Genomic DNA, 26,430 nt, shown 5'->3' with positions numbered 1-26,430 from the left:
TGACTGGGATAATAACTGTGGTTATGGACATACAGGCGCCAGAGCTTTGATCGGGCCCCAAAATATAAGGCCGGACCCTACGTGAACCCATATAGGTTCTGTCCAAGGCCGAACCATGACAGCGGTTTTGGCCCAGAGCCCAATTTAAAAACCAGAATTTCCACTCTTAACAGAAGCACTTTTGTTTGTGTGTTTGTCTAGTGGACTTCAGCATCCAAGTCCTTAGTTCTGGCTCCTGGCCTTTCCAACAGTCGTGTACATTCGCCCTCCCCTCTGTGGTAAGACACACACACACACACTGACGGCTCAGCCTGTCATGCCATACCTACACACCCACTTCTCCAGATCCATTCACAAAAAACTTTTCACCAGTTTTTTTCACCAACTTTTAATGGTGAGATTGGGTTAAAATAAGACGCCAACGTTGAACATTTGTAATAAGGGCAGGGCTCGAAATTGCGACCGAAATTGTATCTGTGCGACCTCAAAATATAATTGGGAGCATTCGTGCGACTGCAAAGAACTGAAATTGTTCTGGTGCGACCCCCCCCCCCCCTCCTCTTGTTGACGCACACACACGCTGCACGCAGTGCCCTCGTTGCCCCTCCCCCTCACAGACCCGTCTCATTTGCACCGAAGATAGCAAGCGTGCAGCTCCTCTTTTAACATCACTGAAGCATTAAACAATGGCCCAGTAAACTATTCACTTTAGTTTAATACACAGGGCGTTGTCTAACGTCATCTAGCTGGCTAGCTACTGATGGCTCATAACATCATAACATCATCACTGTGGCTAAAGTTAGCTAGCTACCAGTGTACCATCCATCTGCGACGGACTTAATTAAACACTTCATGGAAACGGAGTAACGTTAATGTTATGTCGAGTTCATACTACACGTATGAACTCGACATAACGTTAACGTTATTCAGTTTCCATGAAGTGTTTAATTAGCAGCAATCTGTTTAACGTTAATGCTCCGTGTATTGCATGGACAGGAAGCCGCCATGCGAGGACAGGAAGCAGTCATGAAATCATTGTAGTCTTTTAGTCTTATTAACTAAAAGATTTTAACCAAATAAAAAGCAGCAGCACTATTGCATAACTGAGTCATGTTTGCTATGTATTTCTTTCTTTAGGGGAGTAGGACATTTGTTTCACAGTTTTAGCATGATGTTTTATAGATGGCTAGGTTAAACACAGGTTTTTGTTTTTAAGAGGGGGTTTGATTTGAAGTTTATTTCAAATATGCAACACAAAAAACAAACAAAGTACAGATATAGCCTTAAGCCGTTTAAATAATAAATAAATAATCTAAAATAACCGATAAGAGTATCGATAAAGTACCGAACCGTTAAGCAGTATATTATATATTGTTGGTGCTCCTTACATTTTGTTGGGTGCTCCTAAATTTTAGCTGGTGCTCCCAACTTTTTTTAAGTTGGGAGCACCAGTGCTACCAAGTAAAAATGTTAATTTCGAGCCCTGAAGGGGGTTAAATAAATAATAATGGATCATAATCCACTGATGGATGTTGTTTTATGACAAGGTGGTGACTTACTAAGGTAATAGTACTTCTAGGTTGGTGCTAGAATAATAATAAAATGACGGGGCCAGTGTCGTCATAGAAACGTTTGAAAATGATTTCCCCTGTTGCCACTGGGAGACGAGTCTCATTGAAAGAAGTAGAGCTGTCCCCCAGTGCTGAGAGCATCCAATCCTCTTATTATTATTCTAGGGTTGGTGGTGGCCAAATGATCATTCCGTTCTTCAACTCTCACTGAGAGCTCGATGACTATGAGAATACTGATGATGTCACATCCGTCACTACCACTTACCTTGTTACTCAGTTAGGCTAGTGACAATGTCCCTGAAGATGTGAGAAAACCCTTACCAGAGTTAGAACAAAACACAAACAACGTTTTTCCTCATCTCTTAAAATCTCGCATATATGAAATAGATTTGTGTAAATATATTTGACTGCAAACATCAAGTCAAGTCAAGAGTTTTATTTGTCACGGTATACAATGAAATGCGGGTGGTCTTGCCCGCAACGATGTGCAATACAGTAGTACAACATATAATAGAATCCAATAATTTGGTCCATGTTTACATTTATAGATATTGTTATACGCCCCATAACTAGAAAATGCTACATGATTTTCTATAGAGGAATATGCATGTCATTGACTAGCATGTCAAGTGTGAAAGCTCTCAGATCTTGTATTATTAATCTACATGAGTTTGTCTTTTTTTTTTTTTTTTTTTTTTAATATATATATATGTATATCAGTTTAACAATTTTTGTAGTAAAATATTTGTATACAATAATCCATGTGAGACCTTAGAGATGAGAAACATTTTTTTAAATAAAAGGTTTTCCAGGGCTGAAAATCGATGGAAAATGATGCTTGTCCAAAAAGCTTAGGATTCTTTTATTTTTTTACCCACTGAAAAGGTCCACGCTTGGCTCCTAAGATGATCTTGTTATCTGTGTAGCAATAATAACCCAAATAACATATTTCATAATCTCTTCCATTCTACATATTCCTGTCCTCAACTCCCATCTCCTCCCTTCTGTTCCCCTCTCTTTCTCTCTCCCTCCCTCTCTCCAGTTGGAGCGTAGCTACCAACGGTTCACCGCCTTTTATGCCAGTAGACACAGTGGTAGGAAGCTGACATGGCTCTATCACCTGTCTAAAGGAGAGCTGGTCACCAACTGTTTCAAGAACAGATACACACTGCAGGTTAGTACAGAACACACACACTTAGGCAACCATGCCTAAGTCTAGAATTGATCCTCCTAGGTTGGTGACCAGATGATGATTCTATTCTTGAACTCTCTCCCTGACATGTTGATGACATTGAGAATACTGAGGTCACCTCTAGAACTGGGCAATATGTCTCTCTCACAAGGCTGCATGCAGTGCATGGGGCTCTAGGGATGGCTCCGGTGGTCAGGGTCACTTGATGCCTATTTGGGTGGCATGCCTATTAGCATAGCGTGCCTATTAGGGTGGTGTTCTTATTAGGGTGGCTGTTATGTACCAGGAGCCTGATCACTCCTGTGTCACTGTGCATGCAGGCCTGATCACTCCTGTGTCACGGGGCATGCAGGTGAGGGCTGCCAATTAGCTAATTGCTGCTGATTGGTTACCTGCTGGCAGCTTTAAAACCAGCCCTGGTAACACACATGCAGTGTCTGTGGTTAGAGGAGTGTGGGTTAAACAGATAGCTATCACGGTCTTCTATTCTTGTACTTTAGTTTACACCAGTAATTCCTTGATAGAGTAGCTTTTTGAGTTTGAGCACAGGGTTTTGGTGTTGGTTTACATATAGGTTGCGGGCCTTTGAGCCAGGGTCGTAACAGTTGGGCGCTCGTCCGGGATATTTACCCCTAGAAATTTGTTTGGTGGTTTTTTTTTGTGTTACATGGGGTGTCATGGTGCTATGGTTTGGGTGGTGTTCGTTACATATCGTGTAACGTGGGGGCTTGAGCCGTTTCATCAAACAGGTGAGTATGCCTTATTTGTTTGTAATTTGATGTGACTACTTATGCTGTTAAAATATATAGTTTAGTGGGCACCACATGTAGATAGGGACATTATTTTCTGGTTGTTGGTTAGCTTCCTGTGCACCACATACTCCTGGGGCAGTCAGGGAAGTGATTAGCACCATCTACTTGTCTGGTACCATACCATGTACTGGACGGGTGGATGGTCAAATATGATATTTGGCTGGTAGCAGGTGTGGTTGAAGATGGTTAGGTCTACAGGGCATTAGCTTAAGGGTAGGTAGATTAGGGGGCCAGAAAACACAGGTAGTGTGGTAGGGCCTGATTTAGTGTTTCTTAGAGTAGACATGTGGTGGGCCGGTTTTGACTGTAGTTTAGATGTAGAAGCGTAAGTAGTCATATCAGGTTAGAAGGCGCACCTGTTTGAGTTTGTTTGTTGTATTTGTTTTGTTTGTTTTGAGTGTTTGGTTAGCATACCTGTTAGCACCTGACCACCTGCGTGTATGACAAGTCTATTTATTTCAGGGTGGTTGTTTTTTATTTAATTTTTTTGCAAATTAGAAAGGTGCGCTCAGTAGAGCACACATTTCCACCGCGTCCCTTTATGGTTATTAGTATTGGCATTAGCTTTCTTTATGGTTCTTCAGTGGTTCTGTAGTGTGTCTTCAGTGGTTCTTTAGTGGTTCTTCGTGGTTCTTCATGGTTCTTCAGTGTTTCTTTAGTGGCTCTTTGGTGGTTCTTTAGGTAGATTGTGTGTGTGCTAGGGTGCTGTTGGCCGTTTTTTTTTGTGACTCTAAGGTGGGCAGGGTGTGGCGCTGCTGCAGTAAAGATGGCTTCCATCAAGGACTTTGTTGATCACCCGTCTCATGACATGTTGGAGAGGTTTTCCAAGGAGCAACTTCTAGAACTTGCTGTACACTACAGGGTAGAGCTTACTGCAGGTGAGAAACATTTGAAGCCAACTGCCTTGAGTGCTTTAAGGGTGTTACTCATTAGAGAGCAGGTGCTTGTGGCGAGGGTGGAGGAGCCTCCTTTGTCTGACGTGTCTCCGCTATTATCTGGTACAGAGGGTGAGTGGAGGCTTAGAGAGTTAGAGTTTAAGGAGAAACAGCTACAGCAAGAGGAGAGGAGAATGTTGCTGGAGCACGAGCGTGCGCAGAAGGAGCGTGAGCGTGAGCTTAAGGAGAGACAGCTACAACAAGAGCGTTACTTGAAGGACTTAGAGCACGAGCGTGCGCAGAAGGAGCTTGATTATAAGCATGCTGCCTTGCGAGCGGGTGCTCTGCATTCAGAGTAGCGTTTCGGTTTTGATGTCGGCAAAAATATTAGGATGGTGCCTCCGTTTGTTGAAAAGGATGTGGAAAAGTATTTTCCCCTTTTTGAACGGGTGGCAACCACGTTGAAGTGGCCTGATACGGCCTGGACGCTGCTGCTGCAGTGTGTTCTCCTTGGTAAGGCTCAAGAAGCCTATACTGCTCTGTCCCTTGAACAAAGTGCTGACTATGAGCTGGTTAAAGCTTCCATATTGAGGGCTTATGAGTTAGTCCCCGAGGCCTATCGTCAGCGTTTTAGAGCCTATCGCAGGTCGGAAGGACAGTCTTATGTTGAATTTGGAAGAGAGAAGGAGAACCTGTTTGACAGGTGGTGCACTTCTCAGAAAGCAGAGTCAAGAGAGCAGCTTAGACAGTTGATTCTCCTAGAGGAATTTAAAAGATGTGTTCCTGATACCGTTTCCACTCATCTAAACGAGCGTAGGGTATCGAAGATAGGCGACGCCGCTGTCTTCGCTGATGAGTTTGTGTTGACACACAAGTCCGTGTTTTTGGAGGACTACCGTGTTGAGTCCAGGGATAGGCGTCCTGTTCAGGGGGGCCGTTTCCCAAAACCTGTGTCTGCTGGTCAGTTAACTTCACCTCCTAGGCGGGGTGGTTCTGCTGGTGCATTCCCAGAAGGGATTATCTGTTTCTACTGTAAAGAACCTGGTCATATCGTTGCTGGGTGCCCGGTGCTTGAGCAGAAAAATGTCAGAACGGTGGCTCTGGTAGAAACCATATGCAGAACTCCTATGCCAACGTTAGATGGTGATGGGGAAAGTATCGAACGTGTGGACAAAGAGCTCGAGGGTTCCTCAAGATTTATGATGGATGGATTTGTTTCCCTGACTAATGTACTAGAGTCCAAACAGGCTATAACAATTTGGAGAGATACCGGTGCTTTTCAGTCCCTCATTCTGGAGGGGGTTTTGCCGTTTTCAGAAAACTCTTCTTTGCATTCCGGTGTCATTGTTCGGGGCTTTGGGGGTGGATTTGTGGATGCACCTTTGCATGAGGTCACGCTAAATTCTCCCTTAGTATCAGGCAATGTTGTTGTGGGGGTATGTTCTCACATTCCCATAAGGGGGGTGTCCTTCATTCTAGGGAATGATTTGGCTGGTGACAAAGTGTTGGCTACTCCAGTTGTAACTCCCATTCCTGTGGTTTCTGAGGTCCCTAATGAGCTGGCACAGAAACATCCAGGAGTGTTCCCTGTGTGTGCTGCATCCTGGAGCCTCTGAGCCACGCGGATCATGTGTTATACTGTACACACGTTGGATCTATACACTTATCGATTTTTTCGAATGGTGATCAGGAATTGGAATATACCATTTGGATACCATCAGATGTCGGGTAAGGAATCTGTTATCAGTGTTGGGATAATCAGACTCGTTTTCACAGAGATATAAGCTTTTTTGTGATATGTGCTCTAGCTGTTTTCACTGTAAAAGCCATGAGGAAATGAGAGCAGCTATTATCAGCGCGTGGCTCGAACGTGCGTGCACATATACTATCGATCATCTAGCGTTTATTTGAAAACGATTCATAAATAGGCCGACAAATATCAACGTTCTGGAATATTCCAGTAAAAGGCGATTATCATAGAATGTGTTGTTTTTCACCTGAAAACGGGTGCTTTTCAAAATGCTATCAAACGGAAATGAAGCGATAAAAAACCAATCTGCATTGACAACATTGACTGGAAAATGATTCTTTGATAAGCGACGGGCAGATTAGACACATAGCCATAATTTAAAACATAGATTAGGCGATATTAACGTTAACATTGGCGCCGATGGTGGCATTCAAGGGACTAAATGGGAATTAACCTCCGGCGCTCAAAGTGTTAAGTGCTCCGCACACGGCGGGCGATTTTTTTGCGAGCCGACCCACAGAATTGTATCGCCTCCATTGTTATGAATGAGACAACCCACACGGCAGGAGATTTTGAAGCGACGGTCGCGCAGCTATTTCTGTCGCCTGGCTAAAAAACGCCTCCATCGTATTTTTTTAGGCGACGGCAGGCGACACAGCAAGGACAGTGAGGAAATAACATGACTTCTACAGTAGAAGTAGTACAGACGTTCTACTGGTGTATCATTTGTACACCATTAATTTATCAATACATTCATTGATCAATAACCTACGTATTATTACTATGCTACTTATGTTCATTATTATTAACGGGAACAATTTAAATAAATAACGTTAGTTGGAGAAGCTATAGTGGCCGCTTGTCATTAACTAATAAATGAACAATGCGCCACGATGCACCTACTAGATGTTTTTATACTCTGGTAACAAAAAGAAGTTGTGGATGTTGACAGAGTTTAATTTCCAGGCTGCTGATGTGGTTTATTGTCCAAAGAAAATGATGGTTGAGAACAGAACAGTTAGTGTCTTCAGTGAAAAAACACTCTCTCTCAGCAGGTGCATAACAATACTTGTCCAATCGGTGGTAATGAACGTATTGTAGCAATCAGTCATGCAGTAATGTCAGGAAGAATGAGGAGGTTGTATTCGTATAGGTGGTTTAATTCCAGCTCAATATGGGTTCTATATCGTACTAGCTTCCGCTCAGCGTCATTCTGCACATATCTCACTTCGTGCATATGCACTGAATAAAAACTCACAATGTACCTTTACATACCAACATTCGTCTGGCCACACCCCTATCCGCTACCTTCATAAGCAGGTGTGTGGCCCCACACTCGCCTCCTTCTTCACTTTCACCACAAGAGAGTGCCTGTATACCAATCACTTGACAAGGGTATTAAGCTGAAGAAAGTTGAGTTACGTGTTTACATTTTTTCTTGCTTTTTTTCTTTCTCATCATTTTACAAAGAAAAAAGCTAAGTCTTAATGTTTACCTCGGAGGGTCGCGCTAGCAACGTTACCCTTCACCAGCGGTTCTTCATTTCCTCCTCTGCCGTACGTCTTGGAGCGGGGTTGACGCCACTGTCGTGGACGGCATCCGCGCCCGGTAGGTGTCCGGTGGATAGTTTGCCTCTCCAAGGAGCTGGTGCACCAGTGCCGTCTCCTGTGAGATGGCCTGGTTCCTGCTCTGGTTCCTTTGCCGCCGGAGAGTCGTCCGCTGTTGGGCGGTTGGCTCCTCTGGTGGCGGAGGATTTGAGACGCAAGCTTTTTGCGTCTGCTCGCTCCCGTCGTAAGATAGTGGCTTGTAGACGCGAACGGCCTGGTTTTGGGGAGTTGCTGGAGCCGGATGAGCATGTGTCTGCTTCTCCGTGGCCGATGGAAACTGAGGACTACATGGTAGAGGCAGGTGGGTTCTTGTTTGACGCCCCGGTGGAGACATGTCCGCCTCCCGTCCAGGTTACACTGGCGGGGGGTGATAGGTCTCCTTGGGGTCCCTCGTACGCTGATGTTGGGTTAGAACCTCCGACTCAGCGGCGGGATGCCCTGCTATCAGCCACATCGGAATGTGGCTCTGCGATGTCCAGTAGTCTGCCGCATGTGAGGGACGCAAGCTCGGTGGGGGAAAGTATGCAGGGGGAACTGCGTGCTTTGTTCCCCGAGCTCATGGCGGCGGTCGCAAACGGCGTGCCACTGCCGCAGCCACTGCCTGTTCCTGTCCCTGATGATCTCATATGTCATTTATGGCAATGTCATCCTGTGAGAGACGGGCGTTGTCTGCCCATTTTTCCCCTCGATGGAGGCCTACGTCCGTCAGGGACAGGTGGTCTCCCACATCACGGGCCTCACTCCCGCCTACGTGCGAGTCATGAGGGTGGTGGGTTTGGTAGAAGGTATGAAGGAGGGGGTGCCTCAGCTTGATAGGCCGATGGCAGCTCTCCTTTGTCCTGAGGTGGTGTGGGAGCCTTTACGGAAGCCGGTTCCCCACGGAAAATCAGCGAGGCGGTTGGCTTACTGGAGTGACCAGTCATTCATCTCCGCGACTCAATCCCTGGCTGCCACGTCTAACATCGCGCAGCTGGCGAGATTCATGTCCGGGATAATGACGGGCGGTACGGAGCTGACCGAAGTGCAACGTGATCAGCTCGCCCAGGCGGCAGGAGCCATCCTGCATCTGATCCAGCTGCATGCTGTCGCCGCCACTCTAGCCCAGCGCCACCTTTGGCTGGAGCAGGCGCGTGTGCCGGAGAGGAAGAGGACACCACTTCTGACGGCACCCCTCTCCGATGTTGGGCTCTTCGGGTCGGCGTTGCAGCTGATGACCTCAACCTGCAGGGAAATGCAGGAGGAGCGGTCCGTGCTCCAGCCTCATTTCCCCCCGCCCGATGTCGCCGGTGGGGTCAGACGGAAGGCTCGTCGTCGAGGATCCGCCGCCGCTGCTACCACCGCCACTGCTACCACCGCCACTGCTAGCCCTTCAGCAAAGAAGGCCAGGAGGAGAGAGGGTGCCTCGGCCACTGCAGCCGGCCCATCCACGCTCGGAGGTGACGGTAGGGATCGTCGAGACCAGCCTCCAGACCTTTACCGTCCCTCCGGGGCTCCCCGGGGTGGCAAACCCCGAGCGGCTTGTGGCAGGCGTCGCTAGTGACTTTTCCCTCTATTGGTTCCCCCTGTTCCCTTCCCGGCCCAACATATGATTTTTTTGTCTAAATAAAAGGTCCCTCCTAGGAGGGACTGTATTTTATTACAAACTGTGTTTATTCACTACATATGATGGGGATACGATGTGTGAACCTTCGCTAGTGTGGGTTTGATAGGAGGGCTAGACTTATAGTCTTGTTGGTCGCTACATTGCATGTTATAGAGCTTAAGCAAGGCCTGCAGCTTACACTCGGTTGAAAAGGTTTTTTCTTCCTCGACCTGAAGACTTAGGTTCTTCATATAAAGGTAGAGGTTAGTTGTGTGTTCTGTTGCTTAAACAGTGATATTGAGGGGGGGGCGGGGGTTTCCCTGACTCCGCACCTATCACGGGCAGTTGAGTCATGGGATTCCCCCGTCATAGAATACGTCACTGGGCACGTTTCTATTGGACGACGGCTTCCGTGAGTTTTTTGCAGACCCATGTGTGGTTCTGTTATTGTCAAGTTGTCGGGGCAGAGCGTAGGAACTTGGTGTTCTGCTACACTCGATATATGTGTAACTTGAGTCTGTTGGTCACATGGCTCAATGTTACCATGACTCACGTGGGAAGTCTCTCTGAGGATTCCCGTCTCCTCCCTGTGGTGAGGTTGGCGGTAGGGCTGGGCGATATAACGATAACGATAAATATCGCGATATATTTTAATAATCGATATCGAATATCGAAATAAAAAAAAATCGAAAAATCGTATTTTATTTTTTATTTTATTTTTTTTTACCTGCAACAGGGCAGTTTTAAAACCAGAGACAGTGGACAGACTTGTCTTTCTTGCCTGCAACTTAAAGTAATGGCTTTGCTTGTCCAAATGACAATACTGACCAAATTCAGATTTCTTTTTCTCTTGTCCATTTATTTTGTTTGCTTTCTAATTTAAAATACATTTTGAAACCGTCTGTACACAGTAGGCTATGTGTGCTAGCAGAACTAGACTCCAGTCACGAGTCACAGTGCACATGTGCGGTGGTTTGTCCACCAAAAAAGCGCCAAAAGATCGAAAATAAACTAGCAGAGCCAGAACTGCCACAGCCAGCAGAGAAGCCGGTTTACTTTAGCTTTTAAACCAGCTGCAGCCTGAGAACTGGAGTGTGAGGGGCTGTAACACTAAAGATGGCGGCAATGACAAAGAATTGCTGCAAAATAAACATACATCTGTTGTTAAAAAAAAAAAAAAAAAAATTATACTTATAACAATTCGATAATTATTGATATCGAGAAATAAAATAAAATTATCATATCGTTATCGCGATATGATTTTTTTCCATATCGCCCCCCAGCCCTAGTTGGCGGGATGTAAAAATGAAACGATTTTTTCCCTCAGCCGCGTCACGTGGGATTCATGTCAGTCTGTGTTTTTCTTTCTTTTTTAATAAAAAATAGGAAAGAACATGAAGCACGACGGCTCCTTGTCGTTCTCCCAGGCGACTTGGAGGAACAATGTCTGGTGTCTTGTTGGGCTATCCATTGATGTGTTTGGGTCTCGACGCGTACATAGTGCTGGCTCGGGGTGTTTCTGATAAGAATCACGCATGAGGCTGGTACGCCTTGGTTGCTCGTTATTAAAACAGCGTTTTTATAGGGCAACTGGGATGGAGGTTTTCTCTTCAGAGCGCTTGTTACTAGGTCTCGACGAATTCTCGTTCATATCTGGGGGATGTTAACGGAATAGATCAAAACATAGGTAGAGGGGTCTCACGCCCTTGGGGTGGGCCACTGAGCGCGGTACGAATGGGACCGTCTGGGTGGCGCCCTCTTTAATGTTTTAGATCGACACACGTACCTACCCCCTCTCTTGGAGTGGGGATGTCGGCGGACGGCGTGATTAGGGCACAGGACTGGTTCTGGTCACGCTGGTCCAGGTCAGTTAACCCGTTGTCCGCCGGGGACGCAGATCTTCTGTTCTGGTACCCTGAGGGACTTGTGCTTTTTTCAGGGGGAAAAATGCTGGGTCGGCCCGGGTGTCACAGGGTTGGGCGTTATGGAGACCCTTTTGTTGGGTACATGTTGTACCCTGTGCTATCATAAAGGGGCTGGTTCTCCATTATTTTCGCCCCTCTCTTACGCATGGCGAAGAGGGGGCTGTTGGGGTGGTCTTATAGACCTCCTCTGGCATCCCTGTGTGCTACCCGGTCCGCCGGGCCCGGTCCGAAGTTGTGTTTCGTAGGCCTGGGATAACCCCTTTTTGAAAACTGAAACACTTGTACTGTGGTATAGCCAGTGTATACCCGCAGGTGTGTTTTGGAGTTTTTTCTTGAGGGGTTATAGCAGGGGTGGCCAACCTTTTTTGAACCAAGATCTACTTTTTTATTTACCACCTAGCCCGAGAGCTACCAGCCAAAATTGTATATTGTAAGCCGTCATTTGAGGCTTTATAAAAGCAGCATAATGAACACAAATCTGTCAGTGCCGAGTCCAACCTCATCTTAAATAACAAACAGCATTGCTTGTTGTAGTTAACAAGGAGAGGAAGAGTTGATTTAGCAAAAAAAAGATTTTTTTTTTTTTTAAATAATAAAATTTTATTAATCAAGATCTACTTGAAATCAGCCCGCGATCTACCTGTCGATCGCGATCGACTGGTTGGGCACCACTGGGTTATAGGAACAACCACCGCATATGGTACCAAGAGGGTGGTTGATTCCCTGGTGTGTTGGAGCGGAGTCAACTCCCCGGTTACCCGGTTGAGTGTGCCCCTCCACGTTCATGACGTCTGCCAATCGTGTCAGCCTTCTCTGCCTCGGCCCCTCTGGAGAGTCTGGGTTTTTTGGTGGAGGCTTTGTCATGGTGCGCAACAATGCCAGCATACGCCCCTTCCGCCGGGGTGCTGTTTCAGCTGACCCCTTTGGCGCCTGTCTCGTCCGCAGTGCTCCAGGCTCGGGTCAAGTGCCTGCTGCCTGGATTGAGGGATCGACCTCTTCTGGAGGTCGTCTCCCCGGTGCGCTGCCTGCTTCCGCTGTAGTGTAGCCTCTTGAGTGCTTCGAGTTACAGCCATGCTGACTGCCTGAGTATGCCAGGGTCGGTGTGCCAGGCGGCGTGCTAGTGGGGGGAAGGGCCCGCTCTTGAATGGGCCCTGTTCGAATACGCTGGCGATGTGGGGGGCGGTGTCACTAGTGACCGCCTGGTGAGGTCTTGATGCTGTGGCGTCGTTGACTTCTCCGGACCCCCTTTTTCCGGGGGGATTCAGTCCCTTCAGTGGGTCTGGGTCTTCCTTCGCGCTCCGCTGCTACGGCCTTGCCACGGGGTTGAGTTTGCTCTTGAGTGCTCTCTATCTCTCTCCCTCTCTCTTCCTTTCTCTCCCTCCGCCGGCAGCTTGTGTTTTTTTTTCTTTTTCTTTCAATCTCCCGTTTGCGTGTGGCGCGCTGCAGGTCCCCCCCCCCCCCCCCCCCCCCCCCAAGTGCTCTATCTCTCTCCCTCTCTCTTCCTTTCTCTCCCTCTCGAGTATGAGGAAATGGTTTCGCTGTGTACAGTCAGTCTAGGTAGAATGGGGGCGGGCATTAGCTCCAACCACAGAGCCAATCGCATCACTGTGCGCTACCCAGCGGCCATATGACGCGTATTGGCCGTTCAAAAAAAATATGACCTTATTTACTAGACGAGGAAAGGGGCTGGGCTGAATCTGAGCAATCTGCCAATATGGTATTTAGACCCTAAAACACATTGATACGAACTCCTATTACTATAATACAATGCTAGAGACTGAAAAATGACATTTATAATACATAGCCCCTTTAAGTACTCAGAATTGACTCATCTCAAAGCCTGCCCTCTCTTCTGTTGCTTTCCGGCAATTTCAGTTCAGTTCAGTTATTTTTTATTTCGGGCTTTGGACACATAACGGTCATTCCATAAATCGCCAAAGTTTTACCAGCTGCTATTGTAGCATTGTCCAATTGTCCGAAAAGGGCTAGGGAGAAGCACTAGGCTTGTCGGGCCCTACCCCTGAAAACGTACGTTTCGTTTTTTTATTTTTTATTTACATACATACATAGTGCATACATATAGTACACATTAGAGTACACACATATAGTACACATTACAGTACACATTACAGTATAGTATGTCTTGTCTTAGGCCTTTTTATTCCTTTCAGAACATAGGCCATTGATGAAAAGTTTCCACCCCGTCTGTCTTGCGCCATCCTCTCCAGCTGTTTCCATGTCAGTCCCCTTGTCTTGAGTTCCTGCTCAGTGTCTCTTCTCCAGGTGTTTTTGGGTCTTCCTCTGCCTCGCTTGCCTTGTGGGTTCCAGGTTAATGCCTGTTTGGTTATTGCGGTTTTGTGTCTTCGAAGTGTGTGCCCAATCCAGCTCCATTTTCTCCTGGTCAGCTGGACCTCCACTGATTCTTGCTTGGTGCATTCCCACAGCTTGATGTTGGTGACTGTGTTTGGCCAGAAGATCCTGAGGATACGTCTCAGACAATGGTTGATGAAGGTCTGCAGTTTATTGTTGTTAGTGGTGGTTTTCCAGGTTTCAGAGCCATATAGCAGAATGGATTTGACATTGGAGTTGAAGATTTTGAGCTTGGTGTTGAGTTTGATGTTTCGGGTTTTCCATATCTTGTTTAACATGTTGAATGTTGCTCTTGCTTTTCCTATTCTTGCCCTTACGTCTTCCTCAGTCCCGCCATCAACAGCTATAACACTACCCAAGTATGTGAATTTGTCAACCTCTTCCAGTGTCTGGCCCCCGATGGTTATGGGGTTTGTGCTTTTATTATTGACTCTGATTACTTTTTTGTCCATTTATTTTGAGCCCAAGTCCAGCTGCAGTTGTTTCTAGCAGCTGGGTTTTGTCTTGCATCTGTTGATGGTTGTGTGAGAGTAGTGCGATGTCATCCGCAAAGTCCAGGTCTTCGAGGTGCTCCGTTAGACTCCACTGGATGCCAGTCTTTTTATTGGTTGTGGTTTGCCTCATGATCCAGTCGATGCATAGGAGGAAGAGGAAGGGGGAAAGTAGGCAGCCCTGTTTCACGCCGGTGAGCACTTTGAAGTGTTCTTGTGCACATCCCAGGGTTTCCGTTAGAAAAAATTGTTGCCGGCCTCAGTGTCCGGTAGATTTCAATCTACTGGTCAAATGAGACATTCCGGTCAGAGTTTATTGAGCTTAAAAACAATTGATAGGCAAAAGAATGACAACAAAACAAAAGAATGACATCATCAAGGCATGTAGATTTATAATATTTTTACTTAAAACTAGGCTACTTTTGCGTATAAAGTCATTATATTCCAAATAAAATAAGTCCTGAGACTCGTGCTGCTGCCGACTTTAAATCAAATAGGTGTCTGTGGGCAGTCGCCCGACATTAATAAACAGTCTGTTATAATCACATTTTTATGAGCTAACGAATTCCGTTATATTGGACATTTGTATTAATTATATCAAGCGAAGAACTGAGAAATTTGGCAGAGAGAGACGGCAACATTATCGTGGGTCTGCGTGACGACTCTCTCTCTCTCCACCTCCCAATGACTTATTTGCGAGAGTATGGCGCTGCAGAGCAGCAGATTCAGCTGTTATTGGCACAACAGCGCCCCCCACCCAACATTGAATTGAAAATGGCTGAATTGGAGTACTGCTGGAGTACTGCATTGTGCTGCTGTTGCTCCGGCTCTGCAGCTTCACAAAAGTTTGCACACCCAGCACTAAGCTCTCGCTGACAACGTCGTTGTCATTATTAGAAGCAACGATGAAACAAATCATGTAATGATTGTTTCGTTCATCGCATAGGCTATTTAATTTTAGCCTATTTTAATACAATTCAAATAATCAAATTGTGCTTAGACTCGGGGAATTATTTTCACCGGACATTAAGACCGGAGAGATTAAATATGTCTGACTTCAACAGATTTTGCCGGTCAAATACCGGTAATTACCGGCTAACGGAAATGCTGGCACATCCGTTATGCAACACTTGGCATTTCATGTCCTGATACATGTTCTTGATTACGCTGATGTATTTTTTAGGGATTCCATAGTGTGCCATGAGTTTCCAAAGCAAACATTATAGTATACCTGCAGTATATAATAGTATATAGTACATAATAGTTAGGGATGTCCCGATCCGATCTCGAGATCGGGGCCGATCACGTGATTTTCAGAAAATCGGGATCGGAGAAAAGAAAAAAAATCTGGATTTTCTTTTTTTTTACTTTTTTTATTCAACAAACATGACCATGTTCACGTCTTAAACTCATACTGAGGCCTTAGTTTTTGTTTTAAATTGCATATCATCATTCAGTTTTTAGATTACTCCGGTTGCAATGCCTCGCTTGAATGAAGTTAACTTTTCACCTGGATAACGTCAACATTCAGGGTGAATGTAATGTGAGCCACCGGCGCTCGAGCCACCTCGAGCCACCTCGAGCCCCTCGAGGGACTATTGAGGCAACAGTAGGGATGGGAATCGAAAACCGGTTCCCGTTGGGAACCGGTTCCTAATTGGCCGATGCCTGGAACCGTGTGGCTCCCGTGACTTTCGATTCCCTTATCGCTGCCAGGGTTTTCCTACAGTTGCGCAATAATGTTAGCGTTAGCATGTAGCCATGGCAGACTCTATTTGATTCCTTAAGGGCTCGAAATTGCCTGGGTTTTGGTAATATGCTCCCGAAATGCTCCCGCTGTTTGGCTATTTCTATGTGCAGTGAAAACTACTTGAATGCTTTAGAACCTAGTCATTGATTTAGTTCAGGGTGAGCTAAAATTAGCCGCGGAGCTATCGCGAGCTAACGTGAGCTAACGCTATTTAATCAAGCTCACAAAGAGAGATAAACAGCTGACAGCGGATAGTACAGGTACAAATACAATAAAACAGCAGGTGGGGGCTGTTGTCTAAACCTTGTACTCTTTAGTTCACATATAATAAGAGACGGAGTGTTTGTTTACTAGTCTCTGTAAGCCAGGAAGTACTGTGGTGCAACATACAAATGTGTCCGTGTAGCAACACAAGCCAATACCTTATAGGACAGGGGCCCGGGGAGGGAGCTCTCTGTGTGTGTGTGTGTGTGTGTGTGTTAATGTTTTATTTTTTACAGTTTTTGTATTTTTCTGACATGGGGGCTCAACAATAAATGACAATCAGAAATGTCAAGTTGCATGTTGTTATTCTAACCAGCTTAGACCCCTACGCTCTGCATCTTCTGGCCGCCTCAGACCTACTCCTATCCAAGCTCCGGGAGGGTCATCAAAGAGAAGTCGCCTATTCTCAGTCCTTGCCCCACAATGGTGGAATGAACTACCCACCCCAGTTAGGACAGCCGAATCACGTCCAATCTTTCGCCGTCGACTAAAGACGCACTTCTTCAACCATTATCTGAATAAAAAAAAATATATCTAACCCTAACTAACCGTACTGTCATGCACTTGTCCTAATAAACTAACCTACACTGTAGCACTCAACACTTTGATGAACATTGTTGCTCAGCTGATAGAGTTGTGCCCATCCTGATGGCTTGTCGTACAGAACTTGTAAGTCGCTTTGGATAAAAGCGTCAGCTAAATGACTAAATGTAAATGTAGTTCTGTTGCATTTCCAATTTATTTATTTAAATCATAAATTGATCAGGTATCGATAAGGGAATCGATAAAGAATCGAAACGATAAGCAGAATCGATAATGGAATCGTATCGATAAAATCCTATCAATTCCCATCCCTAGGCAACAGTCTCGCTTCGCCAGTTTCTGACTAAAATGCGTCAAATCGGTTACTAATGGCAAGGCGCTCGCCACTAACGCAGGAGATGCTGGGTTCGAGCCCAGCTCTCTGCGTTGCTACTGGCTTGGCTGGTCGTTCATACTAACACAATTGGCAGTGTTAGGGGTGGGAAAGCCAGTGGGTGGGGATTGGACCTTGTGGACAGCGACTCCTACAGGTCGGTTGGTGCGCCTGTACAGCAGAATCAGGAAAAGTGTTAATATGCTGATGTAGGCAAAAACCTTTTTTGGAGTGGTAAAAAAATTCAAAAACCCAATAAAAGAACTAAGCATTCGAATAGTGCTTTTTGGTATTGGTTACCATGGCAGCAATTTAAAGCTTGGAACCAGTCGGGTCAACTCTACATGTTCCACTTGTCTAACTCTTGTCTCTGTCTCTGCAGGCATCTACGTTCCAGATGGCCATCCTACTACAGTACAACACTGAGGATGTCTACACGGTTCAGCAGCTAACAGACAGCACACAGATCAAAATAGTGAGGGCACACCTACATACACCCACAAACAGACACTCACACGCACATTTACCTACTTATAGCAGTGTTCAGGATTCCATCGTAATGCCATCCTTGTTAGCAAAATGAGTTAACGTCCGATTTCTCACTATGTTTATGCTGGCTTTTATGAAGTTGTGTATGTATTCATTCATGATGATATGTTGGTTAACGGTCAGTAGTACGGTGATGATGATGATTCTATGGGATGAGGACTCACGCACGCACGCAAAACCATGCCTAAGTCTAGAATTGATCCTCCTAGGTTGGTGACCAGATGATGATTCTATTCTTGAACTCTCTCCCTGAAATGTTGATGACAGTGAGAATACTGATGATGTCACCTCAGGTTACAATTATATCTAAACAAGGGTGGGTGGTAACGTGTACATTTTGACTAGTTTTCTCAAATGGCAACATACGTTTATTTTAAACTTCTTAAGTACAGATTTCCAGTACTGTATGATCACACAGGTGTGATTAGAATTTCAAGAACTTTTAGGAAAAATCTTTAGAAGAAAAATAAATAAACTGATGCCTGAAATGTTTAAGCTGTCTTGTCTGTTTGAAGTTAATTGAGGTTTCTGTTCTCATGCCTCCAGGACATCTTGGTTCAGGTTCTACAGATCCTGTTGAAGTCTAAACTACTGGTAAGCTCACATTTCCACTTCTTCATTATTGCCAGTTATGATGAATAATGGCAGGTAAATGGAAAGCTCTACTTGTGTAACACAATTGGAGTTGAACTCTTCCCCTGAAAGGAGTTAGATTTTGAGTTTGGCTTAGTAGTGTGGTCATCTCTAATGCTGAGCACTGCAGCACTCGCAGACCTGAGATCCAATACACTTGGACGTTTTCCATAACTTGAAATGTATATGAACATGCATTTTGTCCATATCTGTTGTAGTACTGGTGTTGGATCTAGTCCTAAAGATGTTGACTGTTTGTTCTTCTGTTTTTCTTAATACATTTTTTATTATGGATATACATTCTAAACCTGTTTCTTTGTGCGTGTGTGTGTCCAGGTGTTGGAGGATGAGAATGCCAATGTGGATGAGGTGGAGTTCAAACCAGACACGCTCATCAAATTCTTCCTGGGATACAAGAAGTGAGTCCTACCTGACCTCACCTTAAAGGGACAGGCCACATTTTTTCAAAGAAGTTAACCTAGTTTGTCCAAAACTGGGAGGACTTTGCATACTTTTTCTGCTTCCAAAATGACAAAGTAAAACACTGGTGCCTTGTGGGTGGGATGAGGACTCACGCATGCAAAACCATGCCTAAGTCTAGAATTGATCCTCCTAGGTTGGTGACCAGATGATGATTCTATTCTTGAACTCTCTCCCTGAAATGTTGATGACATTGAGAATACTGAAGGTCACTTCTAGAACTTATTATTATTTATTATTTTTTCATTTGAACCTTAACAGTTTGAGTGCCAGCCATTAACATGGGAAACATGGTTAAATGCCAGGACCCACTTCAATGATAGCGTTGTGAACGCATAATCTCTGTCTTACATTATGGCTATGTGTCTAATCTGCCTGTCGCTTATCAATGACTTGTTTGCAATCAACATTGTCGAAACGGATTGTTTTTTTAATCGGTTCATTTTCGTTTTATAGCATTTTGAAAAGCCCTCGTTTTTCAGGAAAATATATAGATTCCGTGATAAAAGGCATTTACTGGAATAAAAAAACGTAGGCATTTTTCGGCCTATTAATCGTTTTCAAATAAACGCTAGATTATCGATAGTATATGTGTACTTATGCACGCTATAGAGGCGGGCTGAAAAATCGATTCTCTCATTTCCTCATCAGCGATTACCGCGCACACGGGGCAAACGCTTATATCTCTGTGAAAACAGCTCTGATTATCTTAAGACTGGTCAAATAAATTCCTTACCTGAGATCAGATGTTATCCAAAAAGATTATTCCAATTCCTGATCGCCATTCCAAATATCGATCACGCTTATTCATTACAGTGTTGGGTCCTGTAAATACATAATCCATGCGTTTTCCGGGCCGGCGAGCACAATCGATCCTTCAGTTGGCCTTGACTGAAAAGTAAAATGAGGAAACTGGCCACCCCCCCTGCATCAGTGTAAATTAATGGGGTGCAGTACCACAGGGAGAGACGATATGGGGCGGTATCTTCCCAATTGAGCTCAGAGAAACTCTGCAGCACTAACCGAGGCTTGATTGTGTTAATGTAATCTTGCATTTGCAGAAATAACTACTTTGCTAATGGACAGTGACGTATCCGTCAGTTCCAAAAGTTAAAAAAAAAAACTACGTAGATGAATGTAGTCGGGCCCCTAGTCTTGTTATTGTTTATCTATGTTATCATATTGTGTTATTTTTTTAATTTATCTAGAATGGTGATACACAATTTTGTTGTCTGAATTAAGATAAGATACATCTTTATTCATCCCCGTAGGGGTTAAACAAAGGGAAACACTGGTGCTTTGTGGGTGGGATGAAGACTCCCAGTTTGGCAATATGTCACTGAGGGTGTATCTGACCGTGTAAAAATAAACCTTATGATGTGTAGCATCCCTTTGACACGCTTTACACTCTTAACGGCACACATCAACCTTCGGGAGCCCTGCTTGGAACCCTCGCAAAACAAACAAGTGTATTTTAATGTACGTAGTCTAAGCGATAAACGTGATATCTTGTACTATATAAAATATGTACCGTTTCCTTCACAGCAAGAAACTGCGGGTGAACATCAATGTGCCAATGAAGACAGAGCAGAAGCAGGAACAGGAAACCACTCACAAGAACATTGAGGAGGACAGGAAGCTGCTAATACAGGTAAACGATCAAGCAATGACCTTTGATCCCAAGACTTTGATTCCAACTATTTTTCTTTATGAATTCAAGCTGCCATATACATTCACAGTGGGAAGGTGGGGACCTGAGCATGACATAAGAGCAAAATGGCCACCATGTGAATATGGTCAATACAGGGACACAATGAAATGTGTACTGCACTGTAGAGACTGTCCACACTGTAGAGACCATGCAGACCACAAGGAGGAGGAAACACGTTTAATTTAGACAAGAGGTGTGACCAGATGATGATTCCTATTCTTGAACTCTCTCCCTGAGCTCTTGATGACTATGAGAATACTGATGCGGTCGCCACTGTTACGCATATCATGTGTAAGTTAAGCAACTTGATTCCACTTGATAGTCAAGCATCTCTGTCTGTCTATCTGTCCAGGCTGCCATCGTGAGGATCATGAAGATGAGGAAGGTGTTGAAACACCAACAGCTGCTAGCAGAGGTCCTCAACCAGCTGGCATCTAGGTTCAAGCCCAGGGTACCTGTTATCAAGGTATATATACACACGTAAAAATATTTGTCTCCATTAGGGCCAGACATACATTATATATTGGTCAGTTGATATTATAGACCCAAAATCAGCCTTTTACTGATAAGTTGATAACCCTTTCACTGTCGCACTACCAAACGGTTAACCCTTTCACTGCGACAATACAGAAGGTTAACCCTTTACTATCACACTACCGAGAGAGTTTGTGTTGGTAATGTTTTTTGTCTCTTTGCTCATTTCAGAAATGCATCGACATCCTGATTGAGAAGGAGTATCTGGAACGAGTGGACGGAGAGAAAGACACTTACAGCTACCTGGCCTAGACCCTCCTCCTCATGCTCCTCATGCTCCCATAACACCACCCACCTCCATTTCTCTTCTTTTCTTTTTCCAAGTCCTACCCTGAAAGTCCATAGACAATAATTCCTTTTTGACCCAAGGTTTGTTGGGAATGCGAGCACGGAATGGATGCATCGAAAATTAGACACTCAGTTTAAAAAGAATTGTAAATGGTGCATTTATATAGCGCTTTTATCCAAATCGCTTTACAATTTTGTTCCTCACATTCACCCATTCACTCACACACCGATGGCGGATGCAACCATGCAAGGTGCCAACCTGCACATCGGGAGCAATTAGGGGTTAAGTGTCTTGCTCAAGGACACATCGACACGCTGCCCGGGAGGAGAGGGAATCAAACCGGGAACCTTCCGACTACCAGACGACTGCTCTACCTCCTGAGCCACTGTCGCCCTGTAGTAGAAGGAAGAGGATGATTTAAGTGGAATCTTCCGGATCGGAATATTTTTCGAGAATTGATGAGCGGTGCTGTGATTGGTTGCCAGGCTGGACCTCCCTTTTTAAAAAAGAAAAACAGAAGAAGAAAAAAATAAACTCAATGGGATTGGCTGCTTGCGGCTGTCAGTCAGTAGATCCCATCAAGAACTGCTCAGGATCGCCTCGGATTTCAACCACATTTTAATATGTAAATAATACAGACAGAGACCTCTTAAAAAACTCTCCCTCTTGTTATCTTCAACTCGCTACAGTACAAAACTGATTCAAATAAATTCTCCAATTGAGAATAAAAGAAGCCCCTTACTTAACTTCCTAAGTAAAGGTTGCATGCTACTGCCTACCTGCATTTTAAAAGCGAGACGTCAATAGATGAGTGTCGAGTCAACACCCTGCTGCTTAGGGCCGAGGCTGCAGCAGCACGCTAGGAGCGGACGTTTTAACCCTTTCACTGCCACACGACAGAAGGGTTAACCTTCTGTCGTGTGGCAGTGAAAGGGTTAACCTTCTGTATTGCCGCAGTGAAAGGGTTAACCATTTGGTAGTGCAGCAGTGAAAGGGTTAAAGGGATAGTTCTGGAACCCTATGCCCCATTTCCTACTTGCCAATGATGATGTTGATCGGTAGAGTCCTTGCTTCCTTTCTTCAAATGGAAAGTCAATGGGGTCGAGCTCCCGGCTGTACAAACTGATTGAAGCTCACTGAAATTGGCTCCGCAGTGCATGCAAAGTACATTTCAGTGAGCTTCAGTTAGCTTGTACAGACGGGAGCTTGACCCCATTGATTTTGCATAGAGTTTGTGGCTAACTAACCCAGAGGTAATATGAGAGGAGCAGCATGGATTGTGCTGAGAAAGGACTCTACCGATCAACGTCATCATTGGTAAGTTGGGAATGGGGCACAGGGTTCCAATAATCAGAACGACCACTTTAACGAGGTCAGACGATGGGTTCAGTCAGTTTTAGAAGCACTTCCCAGGAGAATGAGAGATCACATGCGTGTCCGGAAACAGACCTGGGTCAGGGGGGAAGGACGGATTAAACGGTATTTGTAAATAAATACTGTAAATATACCGAAAAGCAGTAGTTGTGAATCGTGCAATCACCGGAACCAACTGGACTGAGGAAAAGGAAGGAAAAGTACAAACTCTACCCATCTGATGTTCAGCAGATCCAGGGATGTTCAGCAGATCCAGCTCTACTTTGGGGTGAAACCAAAGTCTAGGAGGAGGGTGCTGCCAGAAAGACGACTCCCAGCAAGAGGGAACTGGGTGTACGACGTGTGCAGCAAGATTGAGCTTGTACTTGGAATGGGACATATTGAAGGAATGAGATTTTTCCTGTACTTACATAGGTAGTTGATCAAGGCTGTTTAGTGAAGACTGTCAAAATATGAATTTGTCTCGGCCGCTATATTAACCCTTTCCCCGCCAATAACCTCGTACAACGGGTTTCAAGTTCATGCGAATTCTGCCAATAACGGCGTACGACGTGATTCTGATAATAATTTCATATTTTCGCCATGGTATTCATATTTCACTCACGGAGCCTTGTCGGATGCTGTGTGAGCCAGCACAACTCTGCAACGCTTCAATACTGCCACCTGGTGGCTGATCGGCGAGTTGCAACCGGAAGTGGATCTCTTGTGATCCCGGTGCGTCTCCCTATTCCGTCCGGCCACTCGTTTATTGTCGCGGGACTCGATACACACACCGTGGATATGGATTTTTGCCATAACTAAATAATCTACATGATTTGGGCGTGTATTAGTAATATACAAACCGGAAATGGATCGCCTAGATCCCCACCAAATAACTGGGATCTGTTTGCTCCACTCTCATCGCCCAACGGTACGAGGAGACTTACGTGAGTTTCAGCGTTTTTGTTTATCATTTTCGATACAAACTGCTCTGATCAATATATCACCCATACTACATGAAGCATCTAACGACTATCACGGAATTATAAACGGCTCATACCGTTTAGGACCATGTACAGTTGAAATTTTTAATATAGCGTCGATCGGTATCAAACTGCATTTGATTATCTAATATATGCATTTGTGCCTATATCTCACGTTCTGGGAAATACTGCAGAAAACGATAAAAACATATTTATACTCTAGACGGTATTTTCGTATGAATGTGTGAATGAAAAAGTAAAACGTTCCTACATCCTGAACGATACATAATCGATGTTGAATGGGCCATAGTAATGTCAATTTAGCAATACAATTTAAAAAGTTATAGCCCTGCAAAGAAGGTGAACATCTCCATAGACTTACAGTGCTGGCAGAGATCAAACAGCGATGGATATAAGCGTGGCAGAGAATGGGTTAACAGTTGTTACATTTTCAAAAATGTGTTCCACTTTTTACATGCAGTTTCAGCTCATTAAACAATTTAATTTAGCTGAAAAACAAAATGAAGCACACTTACCCCTTAGACGTACATTTGAAAATACATTTATGAACTGTTACAAAAATATGACCCTTACAACGCATGGACAACTTATTCTGCACACGTCGCACTTCCGGTTCGGACTTGCCAGGATTGTCTTCTGCATCTCTGCTGTGTAAGAGAAGGAAGGACATGGTGTAATCTGCTTTGTTACCTGCTAGCAGACAAACATTTGTATAGTGTGGTTCCCCCCTATTTTCATTTTTTTTTTATTTTTTTTTTTATGTGGTAAATACAAATTAAAGGTTTCTGTATCACTTGGTCTGTACTTCCTTGCAGGCTGATGATTGGTGGCTCAACTTGATGAAACAAATGTCAATTAGGGCTGGGAAACGTAGAATCCTCACATTTTGTAATGTCATCTGGGTGTTAAATCTGGCTTTGTGGTTTGTGTGAGCTCTTGCACCCGAATGAGGTAACAGCAAGGACACACTCACTAGGGGTGAGTGAATTAATGAATGAAAGCAAGCTAGTAGTGATTTGGTAACACTGCCTTCAGATGAGACGCTAAACCGAGGTCCTGACTGAATTAAAGAACCCATGACGCCTATCGTAAAGAGTAGGGGGTTCCCCGACGTTCCTGGCCAAATTCCCAATCAGGTCTCTGACATCAAGGCCACCTAATCATCCCTTCCCCTTAATTGGCTGATATCAGTCTCCTGAGCCGTTCAGCCATTGTGTAGTGCAGTGTTTCTCAAAGTGGGGGGCCTTGACATTTTTTTTTTTTTTGGATTACAGAAAATTATCACTAAAGTGCTATCTGTTGCAGCTGCACTGTTCTCCATGAAAATACCATTTCTCAAAATCTGAAAATCATTATTTAATAAAACACAGAAAAGGATCACCAAGTTACTCTGGATAAAAAAAACCTTTACAGACAACATTGAGACAAAGCTTCCTGACACATCTCCATCCAAACTCTTGGAAGAACTCTTTGAAATCTCATCTGATACCACCTGGAGAGCTAGTTTCAGAGTGTGGTGCTGAGTACCAAGTATCTCATCTCATGGCCCACCAAATATCTCATGATGCAGCAGTTAAGGTGTTGATACCATTCAGCACCACATACAGTATCTGTGTGAAGCTGGCTTTTCATCCATGACAGCTCTGAAAACAAAATATAGGGCCAATTTGAAAGGTCACGATATTGGTGTTATTTCAATAAATTTAAACATGGCCCATTTCATGACTATTTTGTTGGGGGGGGGGCAAAATATTTTGGTCCGCCAAAGGGGGGCCTGACAGAAAAAGTTTGAGAAGCACTGGTGTAGTGTGATGTGTGCCTGGTGCCAGTGTATGGTAGCCATTGAGCCTGCTTAGCCCAAGGTTGGGTGCTACCAGTGGTGGTGAAGGAGGCTATTTCCACCCTACATTGTGGGGAGTGCTTTGAGTGTCTAGAAAAGCGCTATATAAATAATGAATTATTATTAATGAATTATAGAGGTGCTTTGCATCCGGAAATGTTGGTTCTGACCTGTTGGCAATGCAAGGATCTATTCTAAACCTTGTGTGAGAATAACTCGTCTTTACATTATATGGCCCTACGAAGTCAGCACTGCAGCTCAAGTTTTTGTGATCTCCAGCTTTAGGAGAAAGTGGGGCTTGATTGTTAAAATGGGCAGCTATTCTACAAATTGGCTCCTACTTTAGTTAAAAACAAAGTTAAGTTGGGCATATGTTGTTTTTTTGTTATGATTTTACTTATCTCGATTAACTAACCTTTCTGGAGTAGACTATAGATATTGTAGATGAAAGTATATTAAATGCAATCCAAAAAGGGCCTGCACACTGACAAATTATGAATTTACATTAATATAAAAAGTGGAAAGAACAAGTGACAATAATACAAGTAGTCTAGATGGAAACATAGGTAGGTCCACCTGCAAAGGATGTATTATTTTCACCACCTGTTTTTTCTTAATCCTTGAAGTGTATATTTTAAGATTCTGCCAGGTAACCGGTTGAAATAATGTCCCATGGGGTTTATTTTTAACCCTTTATTACACCTGGCGGCTACGTGGCGCAGTGGGCAAGGCGCTCGCCACAAATGCGGAGACATTCACATTGCTTTCAGTTTAGCTGGTCGTTCATACTAATACACATTGGCCGTATTAGGGGGTGGGAAACTGATGGGTGGGGTTTGGGCGTTGTGGACAGCGACTCCTATAGGTCGGTTGGTGCGCCTGCGCAGTAGAATCATGAAGTGTCGGGGGCAGCGTGAGCCTCCCACGCGTTA

The 26,430-nt window shown here is 44.5% G+C and overlaps 1 protein-coding gene across 1 annotated transcript in view; it reads left to right on the top strand.

Annotated features, from left to right (window-relative positions):
• The window catches only part of cul1a (cullin 1a), a 70,901-nt gene extending 46,450 nt beyond the window's left edge, over window positions 1-24,451 (top strand). Inside the window, exons 16-23 of the mRNA XM_084327933.1 lie at window positions 202-278; window positions 2,614-2,745; window positions 17,488-17,580; window positions 18,201-18,248; window positions 18,624-18,706; window positions 20,313-20,418; window positions 20,831-20,944; window positions 21,184-24,451. Of these exons, the coding sequence (XP_084184059.1) occupies window positions 202-278; window positions 2,614-2,745; window positions 17,488-17,580; window positions 18,201-18,248; window positions 18,624-18,706; window positions 20,313-20,418; window positions 20,831-20,944; window positions 21,184-21,264 (734 nt within the window). The 3' untranslated portion in view covers window positions 21,265-24,451. The remainder of the gene's footprint in view (window positions 1-201; window positions 279-2,613; window positions 2,746-17,487; window positions 17,581-18,200; window positions 18,249-18,623; window positions 18,707-20,312; window positions 20,419-20,830; window positions 20,945-21,183) is intronic.
• The last annotated feature ends 1,979 nt before the right edge of the window (window positions 24,452-26,430 follow it).

This window comes from Notolepis coatsorum, assembly GCF_963971535.1.
Source record: "Notolepis coatsorum genome assembly, chromosome: 13".
Classification (NCBI taxonomy): domain Eukaryota; kingdom Metazoa; phylum Chordata; class Actinopteri; order Aulopiformes; family Paralepididae; genus Notolepis; species Notolepis coatsorum.
This window is presented reverse-complemented; position numbering and strand designations above follow the sequence as displayed.